At 43.2% G+C, this 19,576-nt stretch overlaps 2 protein-coding genes across 16 annotated transcripts in view; both read right to left on the bottom strand.

The window, feature by feature from the left end:
* The window catches only part of epb41l2 (erythrocyte membrane protein band 4.1 like 2), a 309,675-nt gene that overhangs the window by 91,052 nt on the left and 199,047 nt on the right, over positions 1-19,576 (bottom strand). For all 15 annotated transcript variants that reach the window (XM_051924131.1, XM_051924135.1, XM_051924129.1 and 12 more), the window contains exon 6: positions 1,134-1,209. In XM_051924131.1, the coding sequence (XP_051780091.1) occupies positions 1,134-1,209 (76 nt within the window). The remainder of the gene's footprint in view (positions 1-1,133; positions 1,210-19,576) is intronic.
* LOC114647575 (solute carrier family 35 member D3) overlaps positions 1-19,576 on the bottom strand; it is a 1,087,183-nt gene that overhangs the window by 47,212 nt on the left and 1,020,395 nt on the right. The window lies entirely within an intron of this gene.

The raw sequence follows: 19,576 nt of genomic DNA on the forward strand, positions 1-19,576 counted from the left end.
AAAAATGAATATGACTTAAAAAAAAAATTGGAAAGCTGTACCATTCCTGGGCACATGTGTGTGCCCTGCAGTAAAAATAATTCATTGTTTAATAGTAGAAGAACTTTCTTTATAATGAATGACAAAGCCAAGTTTTCAGTTTCAAGAAAATGGATAAAAATTTCAGCACTTGGACAGCGAGATGTTCATACCAAATACCACCTTTCCAGCTGCAGCATCAGCCATTTGATGATACTAATAACGGTGAAATAGTAAGACGAGTACAATAGTTAATTCTTTATTTAGAAACGGTTGATATCAATAATCTTGATTTTATGATCATTTCTTTGCAACAAAACTTGTTAGAATTTTATAGACTTCTTTTTTTATTTACTTGTACTTTGATTTTAGTGACCTTTACATTGTATCCTTAGTGAATTTAGAGCGGTTATTGCATTTCATTATAAAAAGGATTATTAGAAGTCCAAATGTCAAACTGTCATGATTACAAAATGACCTTTTAAATGGGTATCTAATCATGTCAAGATATTTAAGTAAAATGATCATGGAGCAAACGGAGTACTTTAGTACTGCGACTTGATTCAATGGTATTATACTTCCTCTTTCAAGTATCCTGAGTGACAGAAGCTTGGCGTTCAAATATTTTAGAGTCTGTAACAATTATACTGCAGTACCAATACATTTGAGATTCAATTTCTGCTTATTATTTATGTTTGAAGGCTTTATACAAGAACATAAAACCTAACACTCATGGAGGAAGACAGAATCAATCTCTCGTGGTTAACTTGAGTTTTGGAGGGGTAAGTGACCTTTACATTTCACTACGAAAAATAAAATGTCATAGAAAGTGAAAATGTATTTTGTAATACACATAACACATACACAGAATTTAAAAAGTAATTTTCCTTCTCTCTTTCTTTTAAATACTCATATCTTTTACTTTGAATTATACCTCCAAATTTCTCCTTATACATTCCTTTTCAATTTCATTTCAATTTCATCTCTGCCAGTTTGCCATGCATCCGTTTGTGAAAAGCCTGCCTAAGATATTGGTACTAAATACACATGCCCATCATCACGATTATAACTGGCCTTTATCAAGCCAGGCCCATCTAAACAAATTTACATATTACCTTGTTATGTCTTCAGTCAGCTGAGAAGGATCTGGAGGGTAAAATTTTACATTAAAGGCAAACTGCCAAGGCAAACCTAAAAAAAGAAAAAAAGAGACAATTATTTATAGAAAGGTAAAAACACCCCTAGAATATCACAAGGAAAATCTGTCTAATTTGTACACTTTGCTATGCTAATGTTTTGAAATTAACTGCACTCTACTTTGTAAATTTACCAGCTAATGGTGTGCTATGAAAGATAAACATGACTGACTCAAAGAATGCCATTAATTCATTCAAGAAGACATGCATAAATAATTGTGTCACAATAGCAAAGGATGAGGTGCCAGATTCCCAGTGGCAGAGGAGAGATATTTCAAGCATTAAGAAAGAGATACACATCATTTTAACAGGACTAATCACATCCATCCTCTGGGTGTTTGTTTCTCACAAGCTTATGCTGGATAAATAAGAACAGTGGTGCTCCTCAGTACTTAAACATTTAAAAAGGCCACTCCTTAAAACTGGCTCTGGCCTTCATCATGTACATTAAACTAAGTATCTCCTTCCATCTCCTGTCAGTGCATCATATAAACACTCTTGTGAAGTTATAACAGCTGCACACAATTATGTAACAGCAGAGACAGGCCTGGCTGAGCTCCCCCAGGGTGTAGCATCACATAGTTTCACATTAGTTATGAGAGCTTATCCTTAGTTATTACATAGTGGAAAAAGTGCATAAAGAGGAATAAAGAGAAAATAATACATAAATAAAGCAATAAATTACTCTAATGGACTTAAAGTTCTGTCTTGCAAATCAGTTTCTACTGTCATAAGACTCCTATATGAAAATATGCAGTACAATGTTTAATATTTTGATTTGATGCCAGGATATTTGCAAGCTCTGGCCAGTGTCTTCTATTTCACATAACTTTTACAAATCCATTTAATCCAATTTAGGATTGCTATGGCTTGGAACTTTCCCAGGCAGCATTGGATGCAAGGTAGGAACCAGCTAGGCAGTGTCAATCCATGACAGGGCCCACTCAAGCATGCACACCCTAAGGAACAATTTGGAAAAATTAATTCTCCTAAAATATATAGAGTACCCAGGGAAAAAACTACAAAAACATAGGGAGAATCTGCAGACTCCACACAAACAATGACCCAGACAATAGAATGTTAGAACTACAGTGCTAAACAGCAGCATTGCCATATGTTACCGAATGTGAAAGACACCATATAAAACAAAGTTTTGTTATGTTGCAGCCTTATGCTAAAATCTTTTACATTTATTTTTTCATCAACCAGCACTCAATACCCCAGAATGACAAACTGAAAACATCCATCCATCCATCCATTTTCCAACCCGCTGAATCTGAACACAGGGTCACGGGGGTCTGCTGGAGCCAATCCCAGCCAACACAGGGCACAAGGCAGGGAACCAATCCTGGGCAGTGTGCCAACCCACCGCAGGACACACACAAACACACCCACACACCAAGCACACACTAGGGCCAATGTAGAATCGCCAATCCACCTAACCTGCATGTCTTTGGACTGTGGGAGGAAACCGGAACACCCGGAGGAAACCCACGCAGACACGGGGAGAACATGCAAACTCCACGCAGGGAGGACCCAGGAAGCGAACCCAGGTCCCCAGATCTCCCAACTGCGAGGCAGCAGCGCTACCCACTGCGCCACCGAGCCGCCCAATCTGAAAACAGGATTATAGAAATTTTTACCCACCAAAAAAATAATTAAATAATAACAGAAAAATCATATTGACACAAGTATTTAGACCCTTTCCTCGGTACTTCGTTGAAGCACCATTAGCGGCGAATACAGCCTGTATTCTTCTTGGGTATGACACAACAAGCTTTGCACACCTAGATTTGGAGTTTTTCTGCCATGTTTATCTGCAAATCTGTGACAGTCCAAGTTGGCTCCACACTCCTTGGTCTTTTCCGGGAGCCATTTGAACCTGGAACCGTCTATAACATACCCAAGGAAGAGCTGGGCAAACGAAACCACACAGTCAGCAAAGTACTACACTGCTTTTATTCTTGGTGTTAAACAACTTAAAAGAGTAGTGCTCCAACATTAAATAAATAAATAATCCATTATTAAAAACCAAGTGCTAAAACGTGGAGTTTAAAATGTCCCAAAAACAACAAATAATCCATTACAATGAGGTTAAAATCCCAGGCAGAATCTGTCCTTTAAAAACTATCCTGAGCCACAATGCCTACTTTCTAAAAATGGACATCTCTTTTGCTTACTCCAGACAAGATCTCTGCAACCAGACAGCATCTGTAGAGGTGCAGTCAACCATAACACGGCTCAGATTCCAATTGTCAGTCCCTTGGAATTCAGTGGGGTACCATTCCAGGCTTTGCTCCATATCCTGTCCACCACCACAGCATGGCTTTAAGGTGGGAGCCCACATGGACTGCTGGGCCGCCCCTATTCTCAGATTGCTTAGCAGAGGTGACCCCTGCCCCTCAAGTGATGGCCATACACGTCTGTCTGGGCTGTTTACCTGAGTGCCTACTTTCATTCCACTCGCACAAGCTCCTCTTCAATCCTGCCTCTTTCTTTTTTTCACTTACTATCTTTCTTTAACCTCTTATCTCTTCTTCCATTTCTTTCTCTTTCTCCTGATTTTGCCGTGCAGGGTCCCTACATAACACCGATTGGGTGCTGTCCTCCACCTACTCCTACGTGTGAATGAAGCACTTGACTGTCCTGCTCGTATTTGCATGTGAATCAACCAAGTACTCTAATTAAGCTTGGAACAGTGCATGAACGTTCACACATTGTAACAAACCTTTTGGGACCATGAAAATATTTCATTATAATAAATATGGGGAAAATACATGTAACTACTGTGACTGGGATTGCTGGCTATTCGCCATCTCTAATGGCAGTGGCGCAAGCAATAATATCCAACTGCAGAGCCAGAGCACCATACATCCACCGCAGGTCTATGTCAGCAGTTCTGGACCAGCAGTTACAGGATTGAAGTTAGGGTTAGGGGTTAGAAAGGTTAGTGTATAATAAATGGTTTGACATGCTCTTTCTCACTCTCCTGATTTCTCTTCTCCAGACCACATCTGCTACTGCTGTTCTGAGGCACTGGGGTTCTAATCTGAAGATGGGAGCTAAAGCAGGGCGCTTGGCCATGTCCCGGATCCTATCTTGTGTGCTTGAGTGTCCCTATTGTGAACGAAGTCTTGAGACTGTACCTGCCTTCTCTATACAGTAATAAAGTTCCTGTATTTTCCTTGAAAACAGGACTCACCTTCTGTCTCTCATGGAACTCTGTGACCCAAGCTTGGTAATACCTGTATGAAAAAACAGCGCTTCTTAAACTGCAAAAAATGTTTTCATTTAAAAATTGACGTTAGAGGTAACTTTTTTTTTTTTTTTTTTTTAAATACAGGTATGAAAATATATTCTAGAATGATACTGAGATATTACATGAAGATGAAGGCACAATTCCAAATGCTTTTGCCAAATCAGTTTTCTTCATTCTGGAATCAACTTTTTCCAGGATCGTTAATTTTTCTTTCAAAAGCTGATGCTGTTTTTCACTTTTATTGTTCATCTCAAAGAAACTTTGAGAAACGCTATGAAACTCAAACAGTACAGTATCTACACACAACACAACTACCCACATGGACGTTTTATGGAGAATTGACTCAGAATTTGGCTGTACTTGTATGATGTCACACCCGAGACCATAAATTAGAGACTGTCACATTCTTTTGGTCTACGAAGAAAGATACAGGCTTTTGCAGGGTTCTCGAGACTCGGTGAAAAGTGTAAGTACAACATTAAGCATTTTTTGTATCACATTATTATCTTCAGTGGCCATTTTTGGTCAAAAAAACATTTGTTATAATGAAATAAAAATTTCCATCCATCCTCTTCCGCTTATCCGAGATCGGGTCGCAGGGGCAGCAGCTTGAGCACAGATACCCAGACTTCCCTCTCCCCGGCCACTTCTTCTAGCTCTTCCAAGGGAATCCCAAGGTGTTCCCAGGCCAGCCAAGAGACACAGTCCCTCCAGCGTGTCCTGGGTCTTCCCTGGGGCCTCCTCCCGGTTAGACGTGCCTGGAACACCTCACCAGGGAGGCGTCCAGGAGGCATCCTGATAAAGATGCCCGAGCCACCTCATCTGACTCCTCTCGATGAGGAGGAGCAGCGGCTCATTCTGAACCCCTCCCGGATGACTGAGGTTCTCACCCTATCTTTAAGGGAATGCCCAGACACCCTGCACAGGAAACTCATTTCAGCCGCTTGTATTCACAATCTCGTTCTTTCAGTCACTACCCATACCTCATGACCATAGGTGAGGGTAGGAACATAGATTGACTGGTAATATGAGAGCTTTGCCTTGCCTTGCCTTGCGGCTCAGCTCCTTTTTCACCACGACAGACTGATGCAGAGCCCGCATCACTGCGGATGCCGCACCAATCCGCCTGTCGATCTCACGCTCCATTCTTCCCTCACTCATGAACAAGATCCCGAGATACTTGAACTCCTCTACTTAGGGCAGGATCTCGCTCCCAACCCTGAGAGGGCACTGCACCCTTTTTCGGCTGAGGACCATGGTCTCGGATTTGGAGGTGTTGATTCCCATCCCAGCCGCTTCACACTCAGCTGCGAACCGATCCAGAGAGAGCTGAAGATCATGGCCTGATGAAGCAAACAGGACAACATCATCTGCAAAAAGCAGTGACCCAATCCTGAGTCCACCAAACCGGACCCCCTCAACGCCCTGGCTGCGCCTAGAAATTCAGTCCATAAAAGTTATGAACAGAATCGGTGACAAAGGGCAGCTTTGGCGGAGTCCAACTCTCACTGGAAACGGGTTCGACTTACCGCTGGCAATGCGGACCAAGCTCTGACACCGATTGTACAGGGACCGAACAGCCCTTATCAGGGGGTCCGGTACCCGATACTCGCGGAGTACCCCCCACAGGATTCCCCGAGGGAAACGGTCGAACGCCTTTTCTAAGTCCACAAAACACATATAGACTGGTTGGGCAAACTCCCATGCACCCTCCAGGACCCTGCTAAGGGTGTAGAGCTGGTCCATTGTTCCGCGACCAGGATGAAAACCACACTGTTCCTCCTAAATCCGAGGTTCGATTATCCGATGGACCCTCCTCTCCAGGACCCCTGAATAGACTTTTCCAGGGAGGCTGAGGAGTGTGATCCCTCTGTAGTTGGAACACACCCTCCTGTCCCCCTTCTTAAAGAGTGGGACCACCACCCTGGTCTGCCAATCCAGAGGCACTGTGCCTGATATCTATGCAATGTTGCAGAGGCATGTCAACCAAGACAGTCCTACAACATCCACAGCCTTGAGGAACTCCGGGCGTATCTCATCCATCCCCGGGGCCCTGCCACCAAGGAGTTTTTTGACCACCTCGGTGACCTCAGTCCCAGAGATGGGGGAGCCCACCTCCGAGTCCCCAGGCTCTGCTTCCTCACTGGAAGGCATATTAGTTGAATTGAGGAGGACTTTGAAGTACCCCCCCCCCCACCGACCCACAGTCGAGGTCAGCAGTGCACCATCCCCACCATACACAGTGTTGACACTGCACTGCTTCACCCTCCTGAGACACCAGATGGTAGACCAGAATCTCCTCGAAGCTGTCTGAAAGTCGTTCTCCATAGCCTCCCCACACTTCTCCCATGCCCGAGTTTTTGCCTCAGCAACCACCAAAGCCGCATTCCACTTGGTCTGCCGGTACCTATCAGCTGCCTCCAGAGTCCCACAGGACAAAAGGGTCCTGTAGGACTCCTTCAGCTTGATGGCATCCCTCACCACCGGGTTTGGGGATTGCCGCCACAACAGGCACCGACCACCTTACGGCCACAGCGCTGGTCAGCCGCCTCAACGATAGAGGCAAGAACATGGCCCATTCAGACTCAATGTCCCCCACCTCCCTCGGGAAGTGGTCGAAGTTCTGCTGGAGGTGGGAGTTGAAGCTACTTCTGACAGGGGACTATGCCAGACGTTCCCAGCAGACCCTCACAACACGTTTGGGCCTACCAGGCCTGACTGGCATCCTCCCCCACCATCGAAACCTACTCACCACCAGGTGGTGATCAGTTGACAGCTCCGCCCCTCTCTTCACCCATTTGTCCAAGACATGTGGCCGCAGGTCTGACGACACGACCACAAAGTCGATCATTGAACTGAGGGCTAGGGTGTCCTGGTGCCAAGTGCACATATGAACACCCCTATGCTTGAACATGGTGTTCGTTATGGACAATCCGTGATGAGCACAGAAGTCCAATAACAAAACACCACTCGGGTTCAGAAATGGGGTGGGGGGGGGGGATTGGGATGGGGCATTCCTCCCAATCACACCCTTCTAGGTCTCACGTGAGCATTGAAGTCTCCCAGCAGAACGAGGGAGTCCCCAGAAGTATGCCCTCTAGCACCTCCTCCAGGGACTCCAAAAAGGGTGGGTACTCCAAACTGCTGTTTGGCACATACGCACAAACAACGTTAGGACCCGTTCTCCCCACCTGAAGGCGGAGGGAGGCTACCCTCTCGTTCACTGGGGTAAACCCCAATGAACAGGCTCCAAGTCGGGGGGCAATAAGTATGCCCACACCCGCTCGGCACCTCTCACCATGGGCAACTCCAGAGCGGTACAGAGTCCAGCCCCTCTCAAGGAGATTGGTTCCAGAGTCCAAGCTGTGCGTCAAGGTGTGTCCGACTATATCTAGACGGAACCTCTCGACCTCGCGCACTAGCTCAGGCTCCTTCCCCTTCAGAGAGGTGACATTCCACGTCCCAAGAGCCAGCTTCTGTATCTGAGGATCAGACCACCAAGGTCCCCGCCTTCAGCCACCACCCCAACTCACACTGCACCCGACCTCCTTGGCCCCTCCCATAGGTGGTGAGCCCATGGGAAGGGGGACCCACGTTGCCTCTTTGGGCTGTGCCCGGCCGAGCCCCATGGGTGCAGGCCCGGCCACCAGGCGCTCATCAGCATGCCCCACCTCCAGGCCTGGCTCCAGAGGGGGGCCCCGGTGACCCGCGTCCAGGCAAGGGAAAACGGCGTCCAAAGTTTTAATTCATCATAGAAGGTATGTTTAACCGCTGTTTGTCTTATCCCTCACCTAGGACCAGTTTGCCTTGGGTGGCCCTACCAGGGGCATAAAGCCCCGGACAAAACAGCTCCTAGGATCATTGGGACACGCAAACCCCTCCACCACGATAAGGTGGCGGTTCAAAATTTCTAAAAATTAAATTCATTTAATATGATGTTGTATGAATGTTTGTTCGGGCCAACTGTGGTAAAGTGAGGTCCGTGGTTGATTGTCATTTTAAATAAATAATCGGTGCATTCACGTCTTTGTGTGTGAGGGTATGGTAGCGTGGTGAGAGCGGTTCCCGTGTGCGATGTGGGAACGGACGGCCCTGCACTTAGTGCACAGGTGCAGGATAGCCTGAAACCCTAAATGACGCCAGGAGCTGCTGATTACAGCAGCTGTGCCACATTCCCATGTTTAAAAAGGGAAGCGCAAGTGTGACAGAGGGAAGGAATGAACTAAAGAAAAGAGAGCATAAGTTAAAGTAAGAAGAAGAGAGGCAGGAGTGTGAGAGAGAGTTGGAGTGAGGAAAAGAAGCAGATGGACGGGTCTGCAGTCCCAGGGAGGAGCATATAAGGCCAGTGCTCAGGAGGGGGCAGAATGGTCGCAATTACCAGGAACGACCATTGGGCTCAGGAATGTGCTCTCGCCAGGAGGAGCCAACAGATTGGTAGCGGTACAAGCAGAGCAGGGCTCGGTGTCTCCCCATGGAATGGTGAGGAAGTGGCGATAGGGACACGAGCCAGGACAAAAGGTTGTCTGTGTCTGCTGGTAGACTTCTCTTTGGTCTGCAAGATCCAGGAAGGGAATAGACAAGGAGGAGTCGGGTTTAAAGGGGCACTGAGGGTAGTGTTTTTAAAGAAGTTTCCGGCCTGTGTTTTAACCTCTGATTTTAATGGATTTATTTATTTGAATTGTTAACCTCTACCTCACCTTTGTTTTTATTGATTATTTATTGATGGAACATTTAGAGTACTACACTTTTTGAATACTGTTTTTTTTTTTAATAAAAGCACTTGAGCACTTTTCACCATCCTCTTGCTTCATGTGTGTTTGTCCTCATCTGCCAAGCTCATCTCAGTTATGGTACCGATGGTGTCCGGTACAAGAGGCTCCCAAAAATGAAGAGGGAGCAAGGACCTGACCCACACCATCACACCAACAAAACTTATTCACTATTCTGAAAATTTGTTACTTCAGTATTTGCTATAATGGGATTTGACCTGTATAATGCATATATGCAAATTGCACTCAGACTTGGATCTAATACAGTATATGTTCAGTATATCTAATACAGTATAGATAGATAGATAGATAGATAGATAGATAGATAGATAGATAGATAGATAGATAGATAGATAGATAGATAGATAGATAGATAGATAGATAGATAGAAAGTTGACTAACTGATTAACTCCCTCATTCACTCATCAACAATGGTACTATATCCCATTTTGTTAAAAAAATCTGAAATTTGGCAGGATTGTACATCTAGGCAAATAGGTATACAGAATAATATATCAGTATTTGGGGGTAGAAACTGCCCCTACAAAAGAAAAACTAAATACCCCAAAATCTCAAAAATGCTTTGAGTGGTTTGATTGAAATCTGATGATATTATAAAAGAGAGAAAATCGGCAGACCCATGTTTTTCTTATTTGTTGGTAATAATCTTGTAGCAAGTGAGCTATTCTGAGGCATGTTTGTAGGTAATAATTCTGTAGTGATAGGGCTACTTTTAGACACAGAATCCTTTATCAGCTCAGTGCTGAGAAGGAGTCACACACAGAAATGGGGCTGCCACTTTATACAAATGAAGGCCATAAGCACCAAACGTTTGTCAGCATACTTAAAACTAAAAGTGTGGGTGACAGATGTGGCTATAAGTAAAGATGTTTCTATGTCAGAAATAAAAAGGGACAGAGAGAGAGAGAGAGAGACACTAGTAAAGAAGCAAGTAGCATCCTTGGGCACTGGCAATACACCCTTATCTGTCAGCCTCTTCTTACTCCTCACAATGGGGTATAAAATACATTCAAATCCAAGCTGTGGGTGGAATTTGTTCTCCTTAGATTGTCGCTTATATACATATACTTCATAGACCTTTGGGGCTCGTCCCCCTTGATGGTTAAATATATGCAATATTGTGGAGAACAAGGGTGTCCCCTTAGAGTTCAGACTGAAATGTGTTGCTACGTTTTGGTTCGTAAAGCAGAACTTCAAGCCCTGAGTGCAACAAAGTCCAGGATGGCATGAGGTCCTACATGGGCACAATATACTAGGGGTAGACGCTGTACATAGTTTACAATATTATTTCCTTACACCTGTTCTTTTCTGTACAATGCTTAAAATATTCAATTCATTGCATGGGCCATATAAACGAGCAGCCTGTAAACATCAATGCTGTATGTGATAAGTTAAAGTAAACCACAGTTCAGCGTATATGGCTTTTGATCTAAACCCTCCAAACTTTTTTGACGATACAAAAATATAGACCAAAACAATACATGCAAATCTAATCAAAGGTACAATTTTTGCAGGATGTGAAATTATACTCATACCCAAAATTACCATTACTCATACTAATTACCTCTTCAAATTCAAAAGAATACAGTTTCCTGTGAAATTGTGTTTTCTAATGGCCATCAACAAAAGCCAAAGTCAGTCATTAGGGAAATCAAGAGTTTATCTATGGCATGAATGTTTTATTCAAAAATAATTGCATGTAGCATGTTTTAAGAGTAAAGATCTCCAGTGAATTAATGGTGGTGGGTAAAAAAACCTACAAATATCGTCTACAGAAAAATACTTGGTTAGTTACATAATATATCTGATTTAATTTAATTAACCAACAGCACTATAACTAAGGCCCATTGTCATGGAAAATTTCCCAGGTGAAGCTGGATATACATACTGTATATACAGCAAAACATAGTTAACTAACATCTGCATTAGCTTCCTATTAGTCTTTCACACTGACTTATAATTTACTCTTTTAATGTCTTATATCATGACTGCTTTCTTGCAGTGGATTATGTAAAACAAAGTGGCATTGTCCACTTTTATTTTGCTTGGCTTGTGAGACTTCAGCTGCAGCTGGAAATCTAAGATATGACCCCTCTTTAATGCCACTTAATAGGTAGATTCAGGCAAAACGTCAGTTCAGTTCTCTGGGGAACTGCCACAACAATCTCTTTGGCACGCAAACTCCTTGATCTGATAAAGCAATAACAGTTACAAATGAGTGACACTTCTGATATATTCAGAAACTGGCAGGTCAATAACAAAAATGGTCAATACTTGCCAGCAATAACGGACAAAACTTTACATCAATTATCAACAAAAAGGCGTGGTTTATGTGCACCAGAGAAACCAATGGAAAAACGCCCAGTATCAGCACTACCTCTACAATTTATCTGCAACAGTTAAATCTTGGATTTCACTTTTGTCCCATGACAGCAGATAACAGTCCATAATAGACCAAACATGAGTGCCTCACTGAGTCCATCCTAGGAAAAGGACTGCAAGATGCACAAGCAGGAGATCATACATAAAAGCAGTTGGTTTGGCACACTGAAGCAAGTAGTTGACTGATCAAGAAATTTCAGTAGAAGTATTTTAATGAATAGTTAGAACTGTGATGTAACCCAGCCACAGGGAATGCACAAACCAGTGTGTTTCTTCATGCCAGTCCCAAGGCCGGATAAATGGGGAGGGATACATCAGGAAGGACATCCGGTGTAAAATTTTGCCAAATCAATATGGGGACAACAATACAAATTTCCATACCGGATTGGTCGAGCCCCGGGTTAACAACGACCTCCACCAGTACTGTTAGCCAACAGGGTGCTCGCAGAAATTGGGCTACTGTTGGTTGAAGAAGAAGGAGGAGAAGAAGGGGGGGGGGGGGAAATGTGTCCAGAGGCAGGAGGAGAGGAAGAAAGTAAAGAGAGTGGAACTGAGGGTAGGAACTTTGAATGTTGACAGTATGACTGGTAAGGGGAAAGAGTTAGCAGATATGATGGAGAGAAGGAAGGTTGATATATTGTGCATGCAAGAGACTAAATGGAAGGGGAGTAAGGCCAGGTGGATTGGAGATGTATTCAAATTGTTCTATCATGGTGTGGATGAGAGGAGAAATGGGGTAGGAGTTATTCTGAAGGAACAGTATGTCAAGAGTGTTTTGGAGGTGACAAGTGTGTCAGGCAGAGTAATGATTATGAAGCTAGAAATTGGAGGTGTGATGATGAATGTTGTCAGTGCATATGCACCGCAAGTTGGGTGTGCAATAGGTGAGAAAGAAGATTTTCGGAGTGAGTTGGATGAAGTGATGAACAGCTTACCCAAAGGACAGAAAGTGGTGATTGGAGCGTATTTCAATGGGCATGTTGGTGAAGGGAACAGTGGAAACGAGGAGGTGATGGGTAGGTATGGTGTCAAGGAGAGGAATGAAGAAGGTCAGTGGATAGTGGATTTTGCCAAAAGGATGGACATGGCTGTGGTGAATACGTATTTTAAGAAGAGGGAGGAACATAGGGTTAAGTACAAGAGTGGAGGAAGATGCACACTGGTAGATTACATCCTATACAGAAGAGTTGATCTGAAGGAGATTGAAGACTGCAAAGTGGTGTTAGGGGAAAGTGTAGTTAAGCAGCATAGGATGGTGGTCTGTAGAATGACATTGGAGATCAAGAAGAGGAAGAGAGTGAGGGCAGAGCCAAGAATCAAATGGTGGAAGTTGAAAAAGGAAGACTGCAAGGTTGAGTTTAGGGAGGAGGTGAGACAGGCACTGGATGGCAGAAGAATTACCAGACAGCTGGGAAACTACAGCAGATGTAGTAAGGTTGACAGCAAGAAAGGTAACTTGGTGTGACATCTGGAAAGAGGAAGGAGGAAAAGAAAACCTGGTGGTAGAATGAGGAAATACAGGAGAGTATGGAGAGGGAGAGAATGGCAAAGAAGAAGTGGGATAGTCAGAGAGATGCAGAAAGTAGACAAGAGTACAAGGAGAAGAGGTGAAGAGAAAGGTGGCGAAGGCTAAAGAAAAGGCGTATGATGAGTTGTATGAGAGGTTGGACACTAAGGACGGAGAAAAGGACCTGTAACAATTGGCAAGACAGAGGGACCGAGCTGGGAAAGATGTACAGCAGGTATGGGTAATAAAGGATAAAGATGGAAACATACTCACAAGCGAGGAGAGTGTGTTGAGCAGATAGAAAGAGTACTTTGAGAGGTTGATGAATGAAGAGAACGAGAGAGAGAAGAGGTTGGATGATGTGGAGATAGTGAATCAGGAACTGCAACGGATTAGCAAGGAGGAAGTAAGGACAGCTATGAAGAGGATGAAAAATGGAAAGGTCCAGATGACATACCTATGGAAGCATGTAGGTATTTAGGAGAGATGACAGTGGAGTTTTTAACCAGATTGTTTAATGGAATCTTGGAAAGTGAGAGGATGCCTGAGGAGTGGAGAAGAAGTGTAGTGGTGCCGATATTTAAGAATAAGGGGGATGTGCAGTACTGCAGTAACTACAGGGGAATAAAATTGATGAGCCACAGCATGAAGTTATGGGAAAGAGTAGTGGAAGCTCAGTTAAGAAGTGAGGTGATGATTAGTGAGCAGCGGTATGGTTTCATGCCAAGAAAGAGCACCACAGATGCAATGTTTGCTCGGAGAATATTGATGGAGAAGTTTAGAGAAAGCCGGAAGGAGTTGCACTGCGTCTTTGTGGACCTGGAGAAAGCAAATGACAGGGTGCCTCGAGAGGAGCTGTGGTATTGTATGAGGAAGTCGGGAGTAGCAGAGTAGTACGTAAGAGTTGTACAGGATATGTACGAGGGAAGTGTGACAGTGGTGAGGTCTGCGGTAGGAGTGACGGATGCATTCAAGTTGGAGGTGGGATTACATGAGGGATTGGCTCTGAGCCCTTTCTTATTTGCAATGGTGATGGACAGGTTGACAGACGAGATTAGACAGGAGTCCCCATGGACTATGATGTTTGCCGATGACATTGTGATCTGTAGTGATAGTAGGGAGCAGGTTGAGGAGACCCTGGAGAGGTGGAGATATGCTCTAGAGAGGAGAGGAATGAAGGTCAGTAGGAACAAGACAGAATACATGTGTGTAAATGAGAGGGAGGTCAGTGGAATGGTGAGGATGATGCAGGGAGTAGAGCTGGCAAAGGTGGATAAGTTTAAATACTTGGGATCAACAGTACAGAGTAATGGGGAGTGTGGAAGAGAGGTGAAAAAGAGAGTGCAGGCAGGGTGGAATGGGTGGAGAAGAGTGTCAGGAGTAATTTGTGAAACTCGGGTATCGCAAAGAGTGAAAGGGAAGGTCTATAGGACGGTTGTGAGATCAGCTATGTTATATGGGTTGGAGACGGTGGCACTGACCAGAAAGCAGGAGACAGAGCTGGAGGTAGCAGAGTTAAAGATGCTAAGATTTGCACTGGGTGTGACGAGGATGGATAGGATTAGAAATGAGTACATTAGAGGGTCAGCTCAAGTTGGACGGTTGGGAGACAAAGTCAGAGAGATTGCGATGGTTTGGACATGTGCAGAGGAGAGATGCTGGGTATATTGGGAGAAGGATGCTAAGGATAGAGCTGCCAGAGAAGAGGAAAAGAGGAAGGCCTAAGCGAAGGTTTATGGACATGCAGGTGATGGGTGTAAAAGAGCAAGATGCAGAGGACAGAAAGATATGGAAGAAGATGATCCGCTGTGGCAACCCCTAACAGGAGCAGCCGAAAGAAGAAGAAGAAGTTAGGACTGTGATGTAATTATATTATTTTCTTTGTATAGCACTTTTGATTTCAAAGGTGTTATGTAAACCTGATTAACTCAAGACATTATTGACACAAATAATAATAGTAATAATAATTCATTACATTTCTATAGCGCTTTTCTCAGTACTCAAATGTATAGTGGTGGTCACTGGCCACTGCAACTATTTTAGCCCCATCTTACTAATTTAAACATCACTCTGTCATTTTCTTGATTAATGCAATTGCCAACACTTATCAGGAAAAAGGAAAAAAAATACAAAAACATAGACGTGTGTACTGCTAGACATACATATTCCACTTGCCTAAGTTAACATTAGAATCCCTGAAGCCTAAGAAAAACTTGTAATCCTGGGCCACCTTAAATTCCTTCACACCTCTTTTGCTTTGTAAATGTGTCGATCAAAATAAGCAGCAAGCAGCCTGCTATCCCATCCTCCACCGGTGCAGCTCAACTCGGAGAATAAGTTCTCCCAACTCAAGGCTCTTTATCTGTATGTGAGGTGCCTAGAGTTGTACAGGATAAATAATATATCATTACTTGGAACACATGCATTTCATGTGTGTTCCGTGTCTACAATGATCATGATCTATGTAAATATAGATTGACAGGAATTGCGAGAAAAGCAAGAAATGTTAAACACATAGCTAAAACACAAACTTTTTTCATGTTATAGTACTAACGACAAAATTTTGACATGAATTATATAATGTGCAAAGAAGTCCAAACATCAAATAAACACCTACATAAAAGGTACACGTATAATAAAACAAGTGTGTTTTTATTCATATAATATAACCAAAGAAAAGAAATCGGGTAAAGATATGACGCTGGCACGACCACTTGGGTGGTGCAGCGGTAAGAACTGCTGACTCATAATCAATAGATCGTGGGTTCGCTTCTGTCCGCTTCTCAAAATTACCATTTTTAGTAGTAAGCTTCTCTTATTGTTAATGTTATACAATAGAAACATACAGACTCAAATCAAATGTAACAGCCAGTGTAAATTTATGGTACTTGTAAATTTTAGTGTTTTTTTTTATTCACTTTTATTCTCTCAGTTACGTTCACGCTCCCCTCAATCTGACACTGCTGTTTTCAAATAAAGACATGCTATAACAGAGGTGAACTCAGATGAGGATAACGGTTCTACATCAGAGAAAGAGAACAGGAGCCCTCAAAGGAAGAAATGTCCACTCACATATAAGAACAACGCAACTACACCAGACATAAAGGCAAACGATGGCACCATTTGGATGCAGCAACAGGTTGTTCATCATCCTGCCAGTCAATTTGCCACACACAACAAAACAGCAGGGCTTGCAGAGCTCGCCAAGGTTTGCGATTATGTTTCTTGATGGTCTTTATATGAAAAACATTTATACAGTATGGTACTTATATAAATGCCACATCAAATGTGGTTTATCTATATTTATTTACTTATCTTCCTACAGTATACACTGCAGAGCTTCCTGTGTTTGATCTACACGGGCATGCTGACAAAGTACATGTGCAATGCCACTCCTTATTTAGGAAAAGATAAATTATGAAAAGTGCGACGGCAGCTTCCACCTGCAGCTATAGACTCTTTAGTATGCAAGCGACTCTCCACACTAGTGTTTAGATCTGATGGTATATGTGCCCAAAAAAGAAGTCTGACTACATTCTCGGTACCATTGCACGCTGTGAGATATGGCTGGCCATTCATTCCGGCCAACAACCCCAGGCCGCCAGATGGAGCACTCCTTGCAGCATGGAGATGCCCCGAATGCCAGCAGGGAATTATGGACAGTGGACTTTTAATGCACAGCCCTGCTGGATACCATGGGGGCCACCAGGAGTCGGTGCAGGGAGGCTCAGGAACTATTTTCCCTACACTCTGGATGTATGTCCCAGTCACATGGACAGAAGAAATACGTCCCAGTCACATGGACAGAAGAAATGACGTGCTTCCGGGATGAAGAAAAGGAGAAGTTTTACCTGACCCGGAAGTGATAGAAAGTCACATGGACTGAGGGACAAGCACTTCCAGGTCAAGGACTATAAAAGGACTGTGGGAAATCCCAGACGTCGAGCTGAGCTGGGTGGAACGGTGGCAACGCGTCTCGGAGAGTGGAGGATTGATTTATTGGTTATTGATTGTTATTGTATGAGTATTGTGGAGAGGAGGGTGCTTTGTGCAAATTTATTATTATAATAAATAACATTTTGGACTTTTATCTGGTGTCTGACGTCTGGTCTAAGGGTTCAAGGGAGCAATCCTTATCTGTCACAACGCGTACAGAAGTGTCAGCATTTAGTATTTATTTAGTCTAGTAATTTATTTTAGAATCTGTAAAAACAGCTTAGCACATCTGACAAAGAAAGAAAAGAGTTAAGCTTTCTTTATTTCACATGTAGTGCACATAAATATATTTAATGACTTGAATGAACAAACAAAGGTGCAAACATACTTTTTGTCCTCATATAAATATTACAAAAAATCTATGTATTCATTATATGCATATTTATGTATATATTATAACTATTCCTCAATGATTACATATCATTATATCATTTGCATATGACTAAACAAAAATATCTGACAGGTCGATTGATTCATTTGTTTACTGCATTAAAAAAAGGACCTCAAAAAAAGAAAACACCCAAACTTTGAATAAAGAAGATGTTTTGAAGCAGTGAGTTTGCACAGTCAGCTGCATATCCATTTCCATGGCAAGCTGACAACATTGTACCAAAGCCTAAATAACTCCATGTCTTCAGGGAGTACATCTCAGAACTGTTACTACAGAAATAGGTTAAACAAACATTTTACAATCTGAAGCAGACAGAATAATAATTAAATAAAAGATTTGCATATGAATGTTATATCTACAAGGAATGGTAAAACATCTGGAAATAAAAGGTTCTTCTGGCTAACCTCCGAGGTGGATGACATAAGTGGGTGGAGAATTTTATTTTTTGTTTCTCAATGTCTGGGAAATTTAACCTTATTTCAATATAATATTAAAAAAAGAAAAAAAGAAGCATTGAATTCAATTAATTGATCTACAGTGATCCCTCGCTATATCGCGCTTCGCCTTTCGCGGCTTCACTCCATCGCGGATTTTATATGTAAGCATATTTAAATATATATCGCGGATTTTTTGCTGCTTCGCGGGTTTCTGTGGACAATAGGTCTTTTAATTTCTGGTTCATGCTTCCTCAGTTGGTTTGCCCAGTTGATTTCATACAAGGGACGCTATTGGCAGATGGCTGAAAAGCTATCCAGCTAACTTTCTCTCTCTCTCTCTCTCTCTCTCTCTCTTGCGCTGACGTAGGGGGGTGTGAGCAGGGGGGCTGTGTGCAGCTGCTTCCTGAAGGACAGGCTGCACGGAGCTTCGCATACTTAAAAGCTCAAAGGGCACGTATTGATTTTTTTTATCTGTCTCTCGCTATCTCTCTCTCTCTCTCTCTCTGTCTCTTCCTGCTCCTGACAGAGGGGGTGTGAGCTGCCGCCTTCAACAGCTTTGTACCGGCGGTGCTTCGCATACTTAAAAGCCGTATTGATTTTTTTTTTTGACTGCTTGCTTTGCACTCCTTTGAAAAGGAAGATATGTTTGCATTCTTTTAATTGTGAGACAGAACTGTCATCTCTGTCTTGTCATGGAGCACAGTTTAAACTTTTGAAAAAGAGACAAATGTTTGTTTGCAGTGTTTGAATAACGTTTCTGTCTCTCTACAACCTCCTGTGTTTCTGCGCAAATCTGTGACCCAAGCATGACATTCTAAAAATAACCATATAAACGTATGGTTTCTACTTCGCGGATTTTCCTACTTCGCGGGTGGCTCTGGAACGCAACCCCCGCGATGGAGGAGGGATTACTGTACTTAGATGAATGAGCCAGAAAAAATCAGCTCAAGTTTACTGTCTTGCACTGACCAGTGTAAGGGTCAGGATAAGAAAACTTCTTTTTTTAAATTATTTTACAAAAGAAAGAAAAGTAAAAACTGCAACAAAAGATGTTTTTAATAGTTTATATTAAACATTATATGCAAAAATTTTGAATGACACCAACCTGCGCTATTCATCTATAGGGTGGTCCAGATCTAACTATGCAATTATTGCATTGCATTGCATTAAAAGTTGCATAGTTACTGGACCACCCTGTATACTATCCATCCATCCATTTTCCAACCCGCTGAATCCGAACACAGGGTAACGGGGGTCTGCTGGAGCCAATCCCAGCCAACACAGGGCACAAGGCAGGAAACAATCCCGGGCAGGGTGCCAACCCACCGCAGGACACACACAAACACACCCACACACCAAGCACACACTAGGGCCAATTTAGAATCGTCAATCCACCTAACCTGCATGTCTTTGGACTGTGGGAGGAAACCGGAGCGCCCGGAGGAAACCCACGCAGACACGGGGAGAACATGCAAACTCCACACAGGGAGGACCCGGGAAGCGAACCCAGGTCCCCAGGTCTCCCAACTGCGAGGCAGCAGCGCTACCCACTGTGCCACCGTGCCGCCCCTGTATACTACAACATCCATAAAATTGATGA

The sequence above is a fragment of the Erpetoichthys calabaricus genome, chromosome 3 (assembly GCF_900747795.2).
Source record: "Erpetoichthys calabaricus chromosome 3, fErpCal1.3, whole genome shotgun sequence".
In the NCBI taxonomy this organism is placed as follows: Eukaryota; Metazoa; Chordata; class Cladistia; order Polypteriformes; family Polypteridae; genus Erpetoichthys; species Erpetoichthys calabaricus.